Source organism: Plodia interpunctella, chromosome 15 (genome assembly GCF_027563975.2).
Source record: "Plodia interpunctella isolate USDA-ARS_2022_Savannah chromosome 15, ilPloInte3.2, whole genome shotgun sequence".
Classification (NCBI taxonomy): Eukaryota; Metazoa; Arthropoda; class Insecta; order Lepidoptera; family Pyralidae; genus Plodia; species Plodia interpunctella.
The window spans coordinates 6,943,744-6,963,697 of NC_071308.1; the positions used below are offsets into that span (position 1 = coordinate 6,943,744).

The 19,954-nt window shown below is 34.5% G+C and overlaps 3 protein-coding genes across 6 annotated transcripts; 1 reads left to right on the plus strand and 2 right to left on the minus strand.

Moving 5' to 3' along the window:
* Positions 1 to 309: 309 nt before the first annotated feature.
* betaggt-I (beta subunit of type I geranylgeranyl transferase) lies at positions 310 to 7,189 on the minus strand. The gene is made up of 5 exons (XM_053755646.2): positions 6,873 to 7,189; positions 6,131 to 6,258; positions 5,102 to 5,275; positions 3,122 to 3,285; positions 310 to 2,720 (listed from the first exon to the last, which is right to left on the minus strand). Exons 1-5 carry the CDS (start codon positions 6,977 to 6,979, stop codon positions 2,238 to 2,240), a joined length of 1,056 nt encoding a protein of 351 aa, XP_053611621.1. The 5' UTR covers positions 6,980 to 7,189; the 3' UTR covers positions 310 to 2,237.
* A 681-nt stretch (positions 7,190 to 7,870) lies between these two features.
* RpS6 (Ribosomal protein S6) lies at positions 7,871 to 11,267 on the plus strand. Its single transcript, XM_053755880.2, has 6 exons — positions 7,871 to 7,989; positions 8,325 to 8,529; positions 8,876 to 9,021; positions 9,325 to 9,495; positions 10,137 to 10,283; positions 11,141 to 11,267. Exons 1-6 carry the CDS (start codon positions 7,984 to 7,986, stop codon positions 11,225 to 11,227), a joined length of 762 nt encoding a protein of 253 aa, XP_053611855.1. The 5' UTR covers positions 7,871 to 7,983; the 3' UTR covers positions 11,228 to 11,267.
* A 784-nt stretch (positions 11,268 to 12,051) lies between these two features.
* Positions 12,052 to 19,219, minus strand: LOC128675951 (uncharacterized). 4 transcript variants are annotated; one of them, XM_053755783.1, is made up of 9 exons: positions 19,065 to 19,218; positions 18,255 to 18,429; positions 16,955 to 17,785; positions 16,344 to 16,882; positions 15,092 to 16,039; positions 13,644 to 15,013; positions 13,216 to 13,413; positions 12,634 to 12,720; positions 12,052 to 12,312 (listed from the first exon to the last, which is right to left on the minus strand). In XM_053755783.1, the coding sequence occupies exons 3-9, from the start codon at positions 17,764 to 17,766 to the stop codon at positions 12,166 to 12,168; spliced, it is 4,101 nt and encodes a 1,366-aa protein (XP_053611758.1). In that variant the 5' UTR covers positions 17,767 to 17,785; positions 18,255 to 18,429; positions 19,065 to 19,218; the 3' UTR covers positions 12,052 to 12,165. The 4 variants fall into 4 exon arrangements, with proteins under 4 accessions (XP_053611758.1, XP_053611760.1, XP_053611761.1 ...); XM_053755785.2 differs by lacking the exon at positions 18,255 to 18,429 and having other exon boundaries at positions 19,065 to 19,219; XM_053755786.1 differs by lacking the exon at positions 12,634 to 12,720.
* Positions 19,220 to 19,954: the final 735 nt, after the last annotated feature.

The following is a 19,954-nucleotide window of genomic DNA, read 5'->3' on the forward strand; positions in this document are numbered from 1 at the left end:
GATGATATTTGCATATTTTAAAGCCGATCCAAATTATGAATATACAAGATTATTTATAAAACACCCTCAAAGTCGCAAAACTAGAAAGCTGTAGGCACATGGGCAATGATAGAAATAATATTATAATATTAAAATCAATTTTTTGCCCTACACACTCAACATAAACAAAAAAACTTTCGCTTGACACTAGACACCCAGCTCAAAATGATAGTTGTTGTTTATGATATTACACCTATCTAGCCCTGCGAGTTTGCAGATGTTCAACAGTAGCCCCGTGTATGTATATATTTGCCATGCCTTATATACATATTTTTTTCTTTATGGGTTTCACTTACATTTCGACAATTTCTTCGAGTAGTACAGGTTTTTCACTTCGGTTGGTGCCGAAGCGGATCACTAGTTTAAAACACATTCTAGTATTCTCCACAATAATTTCTTAGATATGATTAGACTTACACATAAAAGTGGAGGATTTGTTTCTTATTAACGTATATGTCCGATACATTTGTTAATAATTTTAATTATAAAACGGTTTTATTTAATACCACCATTTTCATGTACAAAAGTAATCGACTGAGCTCCTTAAATACTTTAATTAAAAAGACCTTAATATTAATAAAATTGTGCGAATAATTTCATAAATGCCTAACTACAAAATGCTTCCATTGCCATTTTAAAGTATATGGCACAACGCGAGATAGCCTATATTGTACTAAGTTAACTCGCAAGATTTCTGGCTAAATATCACACATAGACTTTTTTATGGAAATGTTGGTACAATCATAAACAAATTCATAAAGAAAATGGCTTAAAAAGCAGTCGATGAAGAATTCTCAGAATTCTTCACACTCGAAAAGACTCTATCTTCGAGTCTTCGCAGTGAGGCAGCTAACCAATCACGTTGTGGTGTGGTTGTTGGCGCGTCACAATGCACATCTCACTGTGAAGTTTCCCAAACATCCACAGTAAGCCTAGCTATTCAATTTTCTTTTCCTTTGGGACCTCGATGTGTGATACTTCAGTCAAAAACTAACACAGTAAATCGTTGTTAACCGTCGGTTACAAAATATCATTTTCATATTAAGTTAGCACCTATTTTCATAAACCAGTCAATTACTCACTAACATTGTTTGATTGAATTCCAGTAAACAACAAAATTGTAAAAACACTGTCATATTTTTTAAATAATGTGACGAATTGAAATGAATTAATAGCACTTAATCATATAGTATCACAAAAATCTTCAGTTACATAGAATTTAGTTCGGCATTGTCGACCGATTTTGTAGCCTCAAGTTAAGACTATATTTATTATATGGTCTAAATTACAACTAACAAATTGCAGAGCACTGCAAAGCTGCTTTCTAATAATTATTATCTTATTTTGATTTTCGAAGCCTATTATTTACTGTTATAGATATTTTTTTTAATTATTATTATCCCCGTGTACTTCTTGGGTCTGTCTCGAGCAAAGAATTGCAAAACTCGAAAGCCACGTTTATTTATTTGCTATTTGTTTGTGAAAAAGAATCGGCGACATGCGTCCAGATACTAAAACATGGCAATTTCATATAACTTTCAGATTTTTGTGGTACTAATATTATATATAGCAATACATTTAAAAAATACAAAAAGAACTTGACAATTAAGGTGCTGGAAGCGACAATACATACGTTTTTAAATTAATAAATATCGAAATTAAATATAGGTACTGTAAAAATTTTGAAAATAAATGCGAAAGAAATACATTCATAATACTAATTCACATTAGCGCAACAAAATTTAATAACTTTATTCTTAAAAATCACCCGGCCGATTCTAACCGGCCAGCGATAACAACCTACATTAATAAAAATAACAAGCAGATAGTTTGGGCGGAAATGCAAATGCCAGTAACTGGTATGGCAATATCAAAGCCAATTGCCAAAATAATTACATTGAAAACTAGACCTATTTGCGTTGTAATAAAGATTAAATTTCCACGATATTTGCCTAATGTTCCTTAAAATGTGTATAAAATTTGTAGCCATCCCTTTCTTGCAAACTGTCAGTGTCATAGGCAAGAAAAATTAACTACAAATTTAACACCCAAATTCAGGAACGGCTTTGCTCATTTGTAAGCGTTCTAGTTTAGTGTTATAAATTATTTGGACATAGCACATACTGTTGCTTGCCAGTTTTACTTGCATATATATGTCCGCCCTAATAAATGTTCCATCCAAACTTCATATTTTTAGACTAAGACTCCTTCGCCCACAGTTCATGTAGGGATTTAAGATGTTCAAAAGCTCTCTTTGTGATATTTAAAGTAGGCACTACTTCTAATAAACCATTTTCTCCTATCAAGCTAAGGCCGGCGAGTCCTAAATACGTGTGCATTGGGTCCGTACAAGTGTCTGGCCATTTAGAAAATCCGCCGACAACACTATCTTGAGTTTCGTACACATATCTTCTGTTATTTGCGTAATTGGTCATGTCTAACGTGTCTAGAATCTTAAGAGAGGCCCCTACCCAGAAACTGTAGCACGTGTCGACAGGTTTGTTGGGCCGGCCTTGAAATCCGTCGATTTGTCGGAAAATTAGCCATCGTTTTAAGCCTTCTGTTTGTTCGTAGGTCAACTTGTCGAGCTGGTTGGTGAGCGCCAGGGTTGCCAGCGCGCAGAATGTGGTGCCGCCGTGGGATTCCAACTCTGGACATTGAGCTATACCGTAATCGTAGCTCTGAAAATATATGATATTTTTAAATAATTTAAAATATATGTTTTTATTTAAATGCATGATTCCCTAAACACAATCCATTACTCCGGAATTCAGAGATTGAAATCCAACATACTGTTTTTAAACGGATGACGTCAGCATACGTTCCAAGAGATTTGCGTCCGTTGCTCTCTAGCAATGCACACAATTCTCCTCGGACTTCCCTATACACAGCATTGGATAACTATCGGCTGAAGAAGAACCCGCACTAAAACCCCATCACAACAGATCTAATGATATAATAGTCGCGAAGAAGTTGCCTTCTGCAAAGTACGTTCATGCCTATTTAAGGCCTTACCTAGCTGCACTAGCGCCACCATCGCATTTTTATCGATTATTAAATTTACCAGGAAGAACCAACTCACAATCGATTTGATGATATAATCGGTCGCCTTCTCCACATCGAAGCCTGCCCAATCGTCCAAAATGTAGCTGATGCAAGCGGCGCAGTACACGAACCGCATGTCCGACTCGCAGCCCGACAGCGTCGCGGAGAAGTTGCCTTCTGGCGTCTGCAGTGCTTTCACACCTGAATGACAAATAACATTCACATTTAATCAAGAAAATAACTGAGGACACGCCCTTTCTTTGATAAAACCTACGTGAATACGTAGGGCTGAGGACAAACAGTGGGGCAAGCGATTTCATCACAAAAACTCGAAACAATCTATGTGTTATATTTTATGTAGTAAATAAATAAAAAGGAAATAAGCTCCGTTCGTTTACTGTTGTATGTGCGTCTTTTATTATAAATGTGCACAAGTTGATACATCTGGTCCTTCTGTATATTTGGTGCGTATAGTAACTGTGGCGACATCTACCACGCCCAATGCATAACGCCGTTGATGTAAAACGCCGACCAAACGCAACGAATAAACGCCGATAAAACGGTCGACTCACTATAGAAAGCTAACGAGCCTAAACCGCGCAAACAGTGCGTTTACGATTGGAAGTATATATACAACTTCCGACATGACACCGTCTGTCGCGTGCGGTTCCCCAGGCGCAACACCAGCCTGGCGGGAAGATCTTCCCTTTGTGGCGGTCGAGCATAATCACCTCGCTCTCACTTCATTATTTATTCATAAAAATACGTTAAAACATAGTTGACACTGATTTTGCTTCTCTCTCTCTGAGCGTTTTCCCACTTGCTTGTTCACCCCAAACGTCAAACGTCGGAACGTCAAGCCACCACTTGGTTGTCTCTCATCATCAATGTGATGTCCCTATACATTTATTATATCTTACTTTACAGTGGGTACTGAAGTGCTTCCACCATTACTGAACGGAACGGAAGTATTATATCATCTGTGCCGCCATGGTTGTTATATACTTAAATTTGTAAATTTATATAAAAACAAATTTAATCTAACTGTATATGTCGCATTGTCAGAAGGAGACAAAACATGTATAACACAGTACAAATAAGTATAAAAACGTTATAAATAACCATAATTCATATCACTTGTACATATAATAAAAAATTACAACTTTTCATATATTAAGGAAAACTTAATACTGTATACACACATTTTGTAAGCCTCTGTGTTTCATTATCAAGTTGTTAGGTGGTTTAAAAACTGATTCCATTCACCTGATAAGAAACAATGGCTGAAGCATGTATGTAACAATAAATAATAAAACTTGATTATTCATGTCACATGATCTTATTCTCATAACACATATTTTCCTAAGATTGTTTAATGAACCTTATCAAATCATGACTATGTATTAGCATAACCATAAATCATTTTGATTAATTTTAATCCTAGTCACTACTAGTACTTCTGTGTTTACGTTAGCACAAATGAAAGTAGCTCCAAAAATTAAACATAATTTTCATTCACTCATATGAGTGTGTTATTGCTAACACTGGTGTCAACTTTTATTCAGGTCGCCTAAAGGCATCTGACATTACCTTACGACTACCTATCGCCATGTAGTAGCTATTTACATTACAAAGTTAGTAGCACGAAAATAATTTAGAAAAGTTAGTTTCTTCAACAGTTTCACATGCGAACGTCAAGTTTTACAATGCATAAATTTACGATACTGAATCAGTTTCGTCTTATGTGGATTAACTAACTAAAACATGCAATTACCCTGGTACCGACAATAGTGTTTCGAAATTAATTGATGCATGAAATAGGGCCTACTGATTGAATACATTTTATAATTACTTATTAACATGTCGAGTATGGATGTGCAGATCTGTAAAATGTATTGTTTAACTATCATTTTAAGGTGTTACCGCACATGAGGCGTTAAAAACAAACATATTAAGCTAAAGCTGAATAATAGTAATTTTACACAAAATACAATCTCAGCTACTACAAAAATATCACCTTCAACCAAAGCTTTCCTGTTCACTCTAGACAGGTCATCACCCAATGTTAGCAGCATACACAGGCCTGTGTATGTCATGGCCAGGTGTCCACATCGATAGTGACTGTACTGGGAACCCAATTCTATGTTGATTGTTGAGGAACCCTGGAAGCCACACATGGACATGTCACCATCTGAAAAATTTAAAAGTATTTTGAATAATTTATTTTTGTGTTGCCTGCTACTTTTTCTACATCTCTCTCGTCAGTGGACTGGTTGAAAAACTATTAAATTCCACTGTTGTACATTGTTTTTAATAAAGTTGAAAATAATGTAAAGATAAAAAATGTGTTTTTATCATTTAAATTACATATGAAATGTAATATATATTCTTGGACAAGTATAAAAAAAGACAAAGCATTGTAATCTGTAAGGTTAAAGAAGACTAGTATTTTATTGCTCCCACAGTAAATAATTACATTATTTATTTGCACATGTGCTGTCTTATCATTACATATTGAGCTACCATTTTATTTAAACATAAAACTTATCATAAGTCAGTATGTTCATAAAGAAGTCATTATGTTCATGTCTGCCTTTAGCAATATCTACATCCATAAAATTAATTTATAAATTAACCTAAATAAATATGACAACAGCACAAAAGTCTTCAGTATTATGGAACACAAAAAATAATACAATAGAAAAAAAAAGCTAATCTCAACTGGACAGATTATATGATGAAACCTAATAACATTTTAAAATTGACGCCCTGTAAAATCTGCCTCCCTGGGCTATAGCCTACTCAGCTTAGTGCTAAATTCACCACTTCCTGCACCCCATCATGGTGCTTGGGTGAAAGTTGGGTAAGAAATGGGTGAAATGGACCCAGGATAATAAAATTATTAGGATTAATTAAATAAATATATACATGGACAAATCACACAGATGACAGGATATCAGGACTGTTCACCCATTTGGCACTGATATCTACAATCACTCTTCATTCAATACTCTTACTCTCAATAATTTCTCGTAATGTAACTTACTCTCTTTGTTTGGATGAACTTGTAGCATATAGATCCATTCCACAATGCGATCTCTGAGTTCTACAGAAAGTGATGATATTGAACCCAGTACATCTAATCCACACACAGAAAAATAGGCTATGGTAACTCTGGAACAATTAATTTACTATATAACTATACATATTGAAGATTTTATATGCATTTGTATATATTTTTTATTATTATTTAAAATAATTTTAATTTGTTAATCATAGAAAATCAAGACGTTATTTAAATCATTCCAGCACATTTGCACCAGTTAGTAAAGTAAAATTTAATACTTCAGTATCAATTTCAAAGTCATGTCAAATGCCTTTTTCTTCAAGGATTTCATTTCATTTTTCATCACAATATTTATTTTGTCATCATAACCGTGTGATGTGTGGTTTACACTTCTTCATCAATCATTTAAACTTGATTGTAGGTATCAAAGCTGAACTTTAGTCAATAATAAAATTATTTTCCAATGCAAATGTTTAATAAATATGTAGGTTTGTAAATACGGGTATGTGAAAACAACAGCCACATTTTTTTAATGTTGCCACTGCCAGATTCTTTAGTGAAGGTTATTTTATGAATGATATAATTAAATATGTAAGGTGTATATTTATTTTAAAAACACAGAAGTAGGTATCTAAATGTATGTCATAAATTGTTACATGAAAATGTGTCATTTGGCGAAAAATTAAAATCTAGCATTTAAATCAAGCAGAGACAGAATTACCTGGTTGTATCGTGAGACGACAACGACGAAGGTAAAATATTTAAAAACCGCATGAAATACTTTACATGCTGCCGATGGGCCATATCCTTATTTTCCTCGTTATTCATTTTATTAAGAATTATTTGTTATTTACTCCCGTTTGAAGTTACTTTAGGTATTTTCTTAATCTCTAAAACTTAGATACGTTTAGTATAGCTTCGATAGCACGAAGGTTTGTGATGCTAATGACTAATGATTTTAAATTTCGCTAATAATTTGATTCAAAAATCATCTAAATGTAAATTACTGACACAAACACAATTTAAACCATCAAATACAAGTGAAAAATGATATGGAAATGTCAAATGAAAGAAAATTAATGCGCGTGCTTGACATCTTTGACTTTGACACTAACATACGCTTATGTCATAGCTGGCATGATTAGTGATGTACCAATAGCTTTAAAATTTAAACTTAAATTAAACTTTTGCATTTTTTGAAATTCCGTCCCGTCCATAAACTCATTGCATTCTAGTGATTGTCTTTATATAATTTTTATACCAACTATTTAAAAACATCGATTCGTCATAATCCTTGAGTTTTGGCTTTAACAGAGGATTCACTCATTACTGTAGACAGAGAAAGCTATAGATCCGGTCTTGTCTCACATAAAAGAAAAGATATGTGCATATAGATAAACACGAGAAAAAACGAAGCAGAGGCATATTTTATCGCTTATCACGTACCTGGCCCGATCTGGCACTTTGTATGATAAACGGATCTTGTAAAGCACTCTTCGAGATTACCGCCTTGCCAGCTTGCCACGAATTAGCAATATGTCTCGAAATTTTCGAGAATGAATGGAAACCAATGCTCGGAAAGTGAGGCAATATTCTCGCAATTCCCGAGAATTCTCGCAGATTTGCAAACAAAGGAGAAATCTGCGAGAATTTTCAAGGGAGGGAATTTCCGCTACATAGATTTTAGTACTCAACCTTCATCCTTCATGCAATATTATTTCCTTTATAACCTATCCATAGACCACCTCCATTCTACATAAACTCAAAAAAAAGTGTCTCTTTGATCTGTGGTTCTTTTTCATGGCTGACGTTCAAAGGGTCGAATCGCAGTCATGAAGGTTCTTGATTATTTTTTTAGTTATTTCTACATATTATAACTAAAATACTACCATAACTTCATTACCGATATACTTATCTAATATTCCGTTTTAATTTATCTCCATTTACTTACACGATTTTAGAGATAAAGTTTGGTAAAATACACCGTGTTGTATAGTGAAACTCGTAAACCATACTTTTTAGAGTGATAATGATAAATAGTGTGGATTTAATTCAGTGCAAGGCGTATTAATAATGTGTAGTGAAAAATAATCATTTGTGTACATGGAATTAAAATGTTTATTTATATCATTCCATGGTGTGATTGTTTGTAACCTCAAAATTGTTTTTATAGCTGAACGTCTCCTACCCGGCAACGGGATGTCAGAAGTTATTTGAGGTAGTGGACGAGCACAAGCTCCGCATCTTCTATGAGAAGCGCATGGGCGCTGAAGTGGAGGCTGACCAACTAGGCGATGAATGGAAGGGTTACGTGCTTCGAGTCGCCGGTGGCAATGACAAGCAGGGCTTCCCTATGAAACAGGGAGTTCTGACTAACAGTAAGTTATGTTAATTATGTGACATTTATATATATCTCTATATTCGCTTTCAATTACCTACCTAATAAAAGAAGTTAATTGTAAGTATTATATATAATCTCTCATAATGTTATTTTACTAGTTTGTTCTTAACATTTAATACCCGGAAGGAGTGTTCACTAACCTGATTTTAAAGTGGTACCCACAAGTAGAGTTTTGACAGTTGTTTCACAGATATTATTATGAAGAAAGTTTTTTATAACCAACAGCTTTGTTTATAATCAACGCATGTTAAAACAATTCACTTATCACGAAATTTGTATCTTTAAAATATAAGACTATTTAATTACCAACTTGTAATTTCCAGGCCGGGTGCGCTTATTGATGTCAAAAGGTCACTCCTGCTACAGACCCCGCCGTGATGGTGAGAGGAAACGCAAGTCTGTCCGTGGCTGCATTGTTGATGCTAACCTGTCTGTGTTGGCCTTAGTTATTGTCCGCAAGGGAGCCCAGGTATAAACTTAATATGAGCCTAAAAATAAACTTATTTAGAGCTTTACCAGATGATTTCATCAAAATTTATTTCAAGACATGTTCTTACTTATGCATTTAGTACCCCCTGTTCTTACTGTTTCCCAGATCTTCAAATCTTGGGTAATTATATGCGGCAGGGCATATTAATTGGTACATGACAATGATCATTCATGTACTTATACATATTGATTCTTTAATGTGCCATACATTTGTTATTTTTTCAATTTGTAATCCATTTGGTGTGATGCTTAGATGTTTCATCACAATATTTGTTGTGTTCAGGAAATTCCTGGACTTACAGATGGCAATGTACCTCGTCGTCTAGGTCCCAAGCGTGCCTCCAAGATCCGTAAGCTGTTCAACTTGAGCAAAGAGGATGACGTCCGCCGCTATGTCGTCAAACGCGTCCTTCCTCCAAAGGAGGGCAAGGAGAACGCCAAACCCAGACATAAGGTACCTACATTGTTAGAACTTTTGTGGACAGTAAACTCCATGTTAAGTTACCCTGATAACATCAGTCTATGTACCTTTCATAATATCCCTGATTGTAATATTGTTCTCTAGTTTGTCAATAACTAGACAGCAGCAGCATCAGGGGATATCATACTGGCATCGAGCAGAAGATTCTGGTATTATGCCAGTCTACTTTTACAGTATGCTAGACACTAAAATATAAATTTGAAAGTGTGATTGTTTTTTCTTCTTTCAAAATATAACATTGGATTGAGGTGACTTTTGGTATAGGCGACATAGGCTACTTTTTGTAGCAGTTTGATCAGATTACACTAGTCAAGTTAACCTGTATGAAACTCATGTATTGGTATTAGTGGTGAATTTGAAATGAATTTGGGAAGGTTTATATGCTGTTGATTGTAATGTGAAAAATTTACACTTGCTGTGTCATAAACACAGTTATCAGTGGTATATGGATTGCAATGGAAGCCAAAATAGCTTCTAGCACTAAAATAGCTACATTTTAAAGTTTCATTAAGTTTCAGGTTTTGCAAAGGTTTTCATTGTAAGCCCATGATGTGAGGCTTGCTCAAAGATCAAGAATTACATAGAACTCGAAAACATTTTTTAACACTTTCCAGGCCCCCAAAATCCAGAGGTTAGTGACGCCCGAGGTGCTGCAACGCAGACGCCACCGGCTGGCGCTGAAGAAGAAGCGCCTCGCCAAGCGCAAGGCGTCGGAGGCCGAGTACGCCAAGCTGCTCGCCCAGAGAAAGAAGGAATCCAAGGTTTGTGTTTCTTTGTTATTGTGATTATGAATCTCTCGTCTGCATATTCCCAGGTGCATTTACGGCTGTGGCGCCCGAAGCGCGGGATTAGCGTAAAAATTAGCCTTTAAATTTTAAAGATTGAATTTCCATAAAAGTCTAAACGGGTATCACCAATTTACACCAATAATGATATATGAGATATACAAAAATGAAACAAATTTTACTATAACAAAAATAAACAAAGCCTCTTGATTCATCATAATAGCTGTTTACCCAATAGTTCCCTATTGTCGTCATAGGCCAATAATTTCTAAGAAAGCCTTATGAGTGCATAATATGTGACAGTCATGTAAAATTGAGTGAGTAATGATGTGTGAGTAATTATGTTAATCCTTACTGCAGATATAACTTAACAGGGAATACCACATTGCCATGATTATTTGTGGTAAATTGTATTCTGCTGTAATAGAAACGCGCTATTTCTTACCCCTTAGAATATTATTAATATATGCTAAGGTATTTATATAGCAACAATATCTTTTAAAGAATTTATTTCATTTTAATATTTAATCCCTTCAATAAAAATAATTAGTTCTGATATGAAATCGAAATTGTTAAACCAAAAAATCAAAATCGTGAAACATTATATACTTAGATTGATTTATAATTTATATCCAATATAACACTCGTAATATTTATTACTTATTCTTATAAAGTAAAAACATATAAAAAAGGCTAAAATGTGATTTGTCACTTTGCACTTTACAATATTTGACAGTGACAGATCCGAGCCAAAACTTGCTTTAAGGAGGTCGTTGCTCCACGAATAAATGTATCACCTATATTTTTTTTACAAAGCTAGTATTGGTTAACAGGTACGCCGCCAAGAAGAGATCAAACGCAGGCGTTCGGCTTCAATTCGTGACTCAAAGAGCTCCAGCACGAGTGCGCCGCAAAAGTGATCAACTTTAAAATAATAAAAAAAATGTAAAACTTACACAACCTGTTTTTAACTTCATTCTTCTATGCTTTTTACATACAGTTACACAGTTTGTGTATTGGTCTATAAAGAGTACCTAATTAGAAAATAAATGAAGCTGCTCTGCCCTCTAGGCTGGCAACACTATGTTATCAACCTTGACCATTTGATAATGCCATGGCAAAAAATGACTATTTTCTACTCATTTACATTACTCTTTAAATTCATTTACATTAAAACCTCTTGAGAACATGAGAATATTGTTAATATTGAAGACCCATTTTTGTTTTTTGATCTGACGCAGTACCACAGTGCGAAACTTAATTTTCAATACTCCTGTCGCATAAAGGAGTCTTGACATGATCTAGAAAACAATGACTTACTACCGCCATCTAGTGGAGTGGAATTAATTCATTAATAAACTAATACGTATACATACAAAAAAGCTTGTAGTGTTATCCACTGCCCGGATTGAAAATATGTATATAGGTAATTAGAATTTCTTTAATGAAAACCAAAATTTAAAAGAAAGCTAAATTTGTCCAGTGGACCGAAGTGCGGGTTATCATTTTACTTCTCACCATCGAATCGATTCGAAATGAGATAGCGAACTAATCACATTGCGCCATTGTGACGCAAAGACAACCACACTGCAATGTCATTGGTTGGCTGCATCACACTTCGAATCGATTCGATGGTGAGAAGCGGCACACACGTGACCATGTGTATATAACGAATAAGTTTAAACCTACACACCTTTGCGTTGGCGTTCATCTCGATGTCAGTAGAAAATTAATAAACAAACCGTAGAAATAAAATTTTATTTTGTAATATAAATATTAAAAAATAAAGACAAAATAAACAATCAATTTAAAACATCACTCAAAAAATTAAGTACAGTACGTATGTACAAAAATATATTTATTTCCGGGGAGGTTTTAACAAGCCAAGGCCGACGTAACGCGCCATCACTCGTAAATATGAGGGATTTAGCTTTTTACGTTTCTCGGTGAGAGATTTCAACAGTTTTACTGATGATTCGTCGAATGGTCTTTGATAGTCCGATGCCTGAAATGTAAAAAAATGTTTAGGTACGTAGCAGAAAATATCATGGAATTAATAAGTACGGCGTACTTACTAAATCCATGGTAAATATTTCTCTTGCAAATCAGAGGACGACGAAGAAGTTGTCACAGATTTAACGATCAATACAAATTATCATAATATAATCTAGACCTTACATTCATTTAGGTACTCATTTTCTACTTTCCTTTTCACGTATGAGTTTTTTATTTATTTATAGAAACGATGACAGCGAGGTGTTTTGACTCCTAATTGTTACGTTACCTATAGCCTAACTTCGAATTAAACTTAAAAAAATAAACTTACAGTAGTCTTAGCTATCCAGTACAATTCTTCTAATAGGTTGTCCGTGCATGTTCGTTGGGATACTGATATGTATGATATCCCCTCATACTGTTAATCATAAAAAATAAAAATAAATACGACTACGTTACGGCAAAGGACTTTTAATCAGATAAAATAAATAAATATATTAAGACAAATCACATAGATTGAGCTAGCCCCAAAGTAAGTTCGAGACTTGTGTTATGGGATACTAACTCAATGATAATATATTTTTATAAGAAATACTTATATAGATAAACATCCAAGACCCAGGGCAATCAGAAAAAGATCATCGTACGATGTAAGTTTATCTAAACTACCCTCGTTTACGTCACTTAGGTTACCTATTTGAGTAAATGTCTCTCTTTACTGTTCTTTCACAGTTATTTCACCACTGATATATTGCAGCTTCAATATATATAAACACGCAAAAGGACTCTACAATAGGAAGTATAGAAAAGAGCATATGAACCTACCCAACATCACAAATAGCCATCTTACGATCCTATGCTATTTTCGCAGAGATATACGTGTATCTAGGCATAATTCTACTCCAAAACAGACCTGTGGATTGTTGATATTTTCAGTTTCTATGACTTCGATCTCCATGTCCAACTCAGAAGCGCGAGTGATCCTGTTCACTGCTATACCTTGGAGCAACACGGGTCGGTATCGCACCAGACTTGGAGTATCTTTCTTGTTAGTCAGCAATAGCACTAACATGGCTTGTCTCTGACTTATTTCGGTTATCCAATCTTTCATCTGAAATTATTTGACTATTTATATTTTGACTTTCTTGTTCCATGTTGGAATCATGTGGCTGTTTTACATCCTGTATCTCTAATGAATAAGTTAAATGGATGTCATTAGTAAAATATAGATAGCTAATTTGCCGAATTTTGTGAGACTATCTAAAAAGTAACGTAGTATGCAGAAATGTGATGTAGTCGTGATGAAGTATATAATGGTTCGTCAGCTCTACTCTAACTTACCTGAGCTATGGATTTCAATATCTTTTTCTCTGTGTAACCATCAAATATACTGGACAATAGTTTTCCTGATCCAAGAGCTTGAAAGAAGTTTTCCAAGTTCGTTATCTTGCATATTGCAGTACTACTCCTCTCCATGGATATATTAGATGTGGATTTGCATTTTTTGTATAATCTAACGAAACACTTCTTCTTCGTTTTATTGTGACATAGATTTTGACAGCTTTTTTGCTTCTTTTCTTGAAACTGGGCTGTTTTTTTATTGAACTCAATGCAATTTGTATTCTGAGACGTAATAGAGCTACGGTCACCCGTCTTCAGATAGCCATTAAAAAGAGAATCAACCTTTAAACTTTTCGACTCAGAGAGTACTTCGGAAACATCAATATTATCCTTAGACTTACTGGGATGGAAAGTTATTTTAATATCGTTCAACATAACTGGGAAATATTTCGGAAAATCAAAATTGACCACGACATTTTTGAAACATATATGTTGTGATAATTTGATGACATTGTGAACACCAAATGTCGGAGCCACACATTGTTTTGGCGGTACATACGGTTGTAAGGCCATACATTTAGTAGGTTTTTCCTTAAGCATTAGTTTTCCTAAAGATGGACCGCAAAGGTTTCTGACTGTTATGTCTGTTGCTTCTGGATAAAACATGTGTCGATAGCACGTTAACGGAACAAAATCAATGTCGTTTAATATTTGTTTAACAATATTTCCGTAACTAGAACTTAATACGATTCTAATTTGGTTTTGAGGATATCTTTTTTGTTGATCATAGTGAACGCTTTGTGGGAAATTCCCTGTTAAGAAGGCTCTAAGTTTATAAGACAAGAAAGTGAACGGTGTTATTGAACATATGACGGAGTCGCTTGATCTCTGTTGGGTCAATTCCGATATAGTCGCGAGCTGTTCAGATTTCCTTGATAATATTGGGGGGAAGGCCAACTGCAAGTTGGCATTAAAGTTGATATTTCGCATCATCTTCGGTATAATGCTACAAAGTTCAGCTGGCATTATTGCATTTAAAATAGTTGTTTTGCATTTAATTATTTTCGAATGACTATCGGCCGTTATTGCTAGAGGCGTATAGAGCGATCTATGAGATTCAAAGGGAATAGTTTTCTTATCTGTTGGTACTGAAACATCAAACTGCAACAAAACATTTGTCAAACAATGTTTGACAGTGATTTGTTTCATATTTAGGGTTTTGATTTCAACAGGTGCTAAAACTTCATCAAATCCAGGTATAGCTTTGGTGTAACAAGATTCTTTTTTTGGTATATCTTCAATTTTGCTTACAGTCTTTAATTCTTCGTCACTCATTGTCAAAGCAGTTTGTATTGATGCTTCCTTGGAATCTTAAAAAGGCAAATAGATACATAATTATTAGGAGAAAAAATTATTATAAAAACCCCTATTTTTGTTAAAACACTTACCTGTGCAACATTTCTTGCACAAAGCCTTTTTGTCCTGACTATAATAGATACCACTCTTTACCTTTTTTATAACACTATCTATAAAATCGCTAGCCCATTTTCCTTTCGCCCATGGGTGCCTCGTGATATGTAGAGGGAGAGGTATCGGAGTGAATTCTTTTTGAGGACTTAAGCATCTATTCAATTGAATCATATTTTGATTTAATATCTTAACAGTATCAGTAGCAGCATCTACTTTTGTTGCACGTTTCTCTAATCTAGGACTTTGAGGAAGCTTCTGATTCTTCATATCACCTTGGCCACCGCCAATTTGTTTGTTACTGCGCGTGAAATCTTCAATAGATTTTTTATACAGCAGTTTCAACATTTTGTCCTTAAACTGTTTTATAGGCTTTGGTTTTATTGCCTGTTCTTGTATAACGACTTTAGTATCTGGTGCTGCATTGATGCGTTTTGGCTCAATTTTCCTGGTGTTATGAATAGTAATTCTTTTTTCTTTAAGAGTACTCCCGTTTGTTATTGTATGTTTTCCTTTCCCGTGTTGCGTGTTTTCGGTCACATGATTATATCTTGATTTACTTTTGGGGCTAGTAGGTTTTGTATCATTATGCAACCAATCTCTCATGAAGGGCCAAATATGTTGATCCAACCCACGAAACTGTATAGGTTCAAACAAAGGCACTTCAATTGATGAACATCCTAGTTCATCCTTTTCTAAAACTACAATTGGAAATTTCTTGTTTGCAAGTCTTCTTTTTATATCAGTTTGCGTGAGTTTCGGTGGCATTGAACTCGGTGGCATGGTCGTAACTAAGCGCGGTTTTCGGATTGTCGCATTGATGGCATTTGTGCGCTTGGATACTACACAATCTGGACCTTTACTTAGAACGACTTTCGTGATTCCTTTCAATTGTTGATATGATTCATCTGAATAAATAGACTTTCCCTCTGAAATATGCATATAATCGTCATAATCTATTAATACATATAATAAAACAGTTAAAATGTGGGTATGTATACGAATATATATTGTTTAATATACGTACGTAAATTTAAAAAAAATAAAGAACATTTCTGTTGACTTATAAAAATAGAAGATTTAAAACATCAGAGACCAGCTGCACTATGGCATATATGATTGTGGTTCGTGTTTATAATACGCCATGGAGTTCATGCGAGTGAGATCGCGCGCATCAGTTATCATGAAAAACATTAACTAGAATTCTCGAAATACATTAAAGTATTTTCTTACCTGCTTTGGTTTTATTCACAAAATCATTAAGACCTGCTTTACTTGATCCCGAGTTAACAGAGCACGATGTGGCATTGTAAGGTGATAAGCGCAAATTTGTGTGAATTAAGTCATTTTTTCCTTGAATATCTTCTTTATATTCTAAACTTAGTGGACCAGCATTCTGGGTATTAATGTTACTTTTAGCTGCGTTTGTGCGATTTAGGTCTTCATTCAGTTTATTTAAAATTACTTTTCTATCTATTAATGACATCAATTGATTACCTTTCTCCTTTGGTTTTCCATTACATGTTGGCGACTTGTTATTTCTTTTGAGTACGATTTGGTTGCTAGATTTAATTTTATTTTGAACCTTCATATTTTTAGAGTCGGTGAGAAATTTTTTTTCGAATTCTTGACAAAAGTGACTAAACTCGTTCTTTTTGTCTATAACGGTTATTCGATCAATGCTTGAAGCTTGTGAAAAGCTTGTACGTGATCTAGTCACATCATAACTTGAAATATACGCAAATTCTTCAGTACAACATGTTTCAATAACTCTAGAATAGATTATAAAATGTAAATGAAGTCGAAAAACTTTAAATTATTTATTAATTAAGGATATCACTTACCGCGCGTCTTTACGATTGTTACGTTTTCTATTACATCTCTTCTTTTTCTTTGTTTGTATACTGTAGTCGGACATAGGTGGTGAAGGGGTGAACTGAAACTGGTTGATATTCCTTAGTACAGCCCATACATCATGTGGGTCCAACTTAGAGTCTGTTTCAGATACTTCAGTAGTTTTTTTCTTGGATAATCTCCTGCCATCACCATTGAAGTTTTTAATCATGTCGGTAGAACTACAGTCCAAATCAATGTTCATCTGTGAACAGTATCGAGCATCTCTGTCGTAATATTCAAAGTCTTTTTCTCTGATACGAGGAGGCTTTCTAGTTTGTATTGGAAGCCGCTTTCTATTTTTAGTTTTTCGTTCGCGATCTCTCTGGTCTTTGTTGTTTTCTGTTACATCATTCACATCGCTGACAGTGCATATTATACCCTCAGCATTTGATTCATTTGGAAGAGTTAACACAGACTTTTTGACCTTTTTGCTATTTCGTTTAGGTACTCTGATTTCATCTGAATTTGCTCTGTAAACATTTGCAGGAGATGGCAAAGATAAATCACAATCAATGGGTTTTTTATGTACCACTTTCTTTTCTGTAACTCTTGATAATTTCACCTTATCTCCCGTTAGATAAGGTGACATACCTTTTTTTCGAGCTATTTTACATCTGCTGTCACTATTTATACTACTTTGTGTTGTAGTGATCGTTAGAGACATAAATTGAGATTTTCCATTACTGCTTTCAGACATTGTACCAGACGACTCTTTAGGTTCTATTTTATTACGTAGAGTGCGTGCCGAATTTATAGCCATTATTAAATTTTAAATATGTCTGTAAAAAAACGGATATTTATTCTCGAGAACTGAATACCTTGGACTCATTTACAATGTGATATATGCTTCGAATTATCAGGTGAAACTCGTTGTAGCGGAGGCTCTTCCTGCCCTCCTGAAATGTGGTCTGGAATTTCATGTTCAGATTGAATTACACACTGGCCATTGTAATTCTATGAACTTTTTTTCCTGTGGAGACTTTTAATTTACCCTCTGGTCCATATTTTCATTTCTATAAATTTGTTACTTAGCTGTCTTTCCATATAGTAATAAATAAATAAATAAACATAGCGACATACTCGGTGTGGGTGTTAGTGAACATCCATACCCCAATACCCAAATCGAGGCACCTAGGTGTTACACCTACTTGTCTTCACTTCACACCTACTTGACTTATTGACTGTCAATATAAATAACATAAAACTAGGTAGGTAATGTCCATAAAAATTCGTAACGACAATACTTACCAAACGACGTTCAAGTTAAATATCAGGTAATTATAAAAAATCACTTTCATTCTCTTCAAATTCATTCATAACGACTAGGATATTTATTATATTCCAACACCGCACCATGCGCTAGCAGACAACCCTGGCCGTGCCGCGTGTGATCTTCAAGATGACGGCACCAAATCTCGGATGTCTGTCATACATATATAAAAGATTAATACCGTTATCTACTGTTTGCTACCTTTGCCAAATGTTTTGCTAACTCTTCATTGATCATCACTTCAAATTCTTGGTCCACTAAATATTATTTTTATGTCAAAAATACATACTTAAATAGAAAAAAGATATTTAAAATCGCATCTCAGTCTATTACTTTGGTTCCACAATTCTGTTGCAAACTTTTTTACAAAGGTAGCAAATATTAGATTAATCTTTTATATTAATATTCAAAAGACATTCGAGACTGGACTTTATTTATCCCGTCATTTTGACGCCAAAAAAAGCATTTTCAAAAGCGGAAACTCGCGCCGTGACTCCTCGGGCTCGGACGGTAGTATAGTAGGTATCTAGGTATGCTTTTACGATGACTGTTGTCAATGTAAAATTTGTCTACAATTTTTTTGTGTTCCGTGTCTACAAAGGACTTCATAAGCCACTTACATCAATCTAAGATAATCTTGTCGGGTGAGAGCGGTGCACTAGAGGGAAGGATTTGGCTTTGAACTAAGTACTAAATACTAGAAATAAGATGGAGCAGTGCGGTACCTACGGCTGCTACTTCGCTAATACTACAAAGTTCTAAATTATAAAAACTGTAAAATTTCTTACCTGCTAAATTGAATACTATAATTTCGAATTCAGTGGCCTAAATAATAAAACGTACTACATGGAAGTAAACTTATAATAAAGTTATTTTATAAAAATCTTTGAAAATATTGCAGAACGCCATTGACATACGGAATGGAATCTGTGATTGACATTTTTGTTTACGAGATGCCTTTTGTTTTTGAAAAGAAAATATTTTTTGTTAAAAAGGTTTATTATTTACATAACTTCGGTTTTATACCTGTGTTTTTTATGTTTCTTTGTATGTGAATCACTCAAAAGCTATAGGTAAACTGGTCCCGTTATTCATAAAAAGCACACTTTAAGCTAAAGTATGTTTTGTCACTATGGAACTTTATAATATTTGAAAGTAGCTGTGAGCCTCAGGGCTTCGTTTCCTTAACCTATGTGTTATTCCAGGTTATATTCTACCAGTGTATCAAATTTCATAACAATCCGTTCAGTAGATTATGTGTGAAAGAGTAATAAACATACACAGTATAAAAACATTACATTGACAAACATACATGTACTTACACACATACATCCAGACAAACTTTTGCATCACACAAATAAAATTTGACAGAAAGAGACAAAAGATATTTTTGTTTCAAGTACAGTCAACAGCACATCAAACTACCTAGTATGCACATTTATGGCGCGGCAATAACGGCGAGTTTGCATTGAATTTGGGTAGGTTGATATAACCTACCCAAATTCAAGGCGGCAAAGCGTTTGTGTACCTAACATACAGTGCTGTACTCTGGCGGGATAAATGTGCAGTAATAGGTATTACCTATTCCATGGTGTGTCGCGATAGTTAGTACACAGATCTAAGAATATTGCTGTAATGATCTTATATTTGTGCGACAGTGTCTCAAATTGCATCCTGT

Coding starts and splice junctions, on each gene's coding strand:
- RpS6 (XM_053755880.2), top strand. Junction 9,496..10,136: donor ACGCCAAACCCAGACATAAG/GTACCTACATTG, acceptor AACACTTTCCAG/GCCCCCAAAATCCAGAGGTT. Junction 10,284..11,140: donor AGAGAAAGAAGGAATCCAAG/GTTTGTGTTTCT, acceptor ATTGGTTAACAG/GTACGCCGCCAAGAAGAGAT.
- LOC128675951 (XM_053755785.2), bottom strand. CDS start 17,766: ATGGCTATAAATTCGGCACGCACTCTACGTAATAAAATAGAACCTAAA. Junction 16,040..16,343: donor TGTGAATAAAACCAAAGCAG/GTAAGAAAATAC, acceptor TGCATATTTCAG/AGGGAAAGTCTATTTATTCA. Junction 13,414..13,643: donor TATTGAAATCCATAGCTCAG/GTAAGTTAGAGT, acceptor AAATAATTTCAG/ATGAAAGATTGGATAACCGA.
- betaggt-I (XM_053755646.2), bottom strand. CDS start 6,979: ATGAATAACGAGGAAAATAAGGATATGGCCCATCGGCAGCATGTAAAG. Junction 6,259..6,872: donor TCGTCTCACGATACAACCAG/GTAATTCTGTCT, acceptor TAATTGTTCCAG/AGTTACCATAGCCTATTTTT. Junction 2,721..3,121: donor ATTATATCATCAAATCGATT/GTGAGTTGGTTC, acceptor ATATATTTTCAG/AGCTACGATTACGGTATAGC.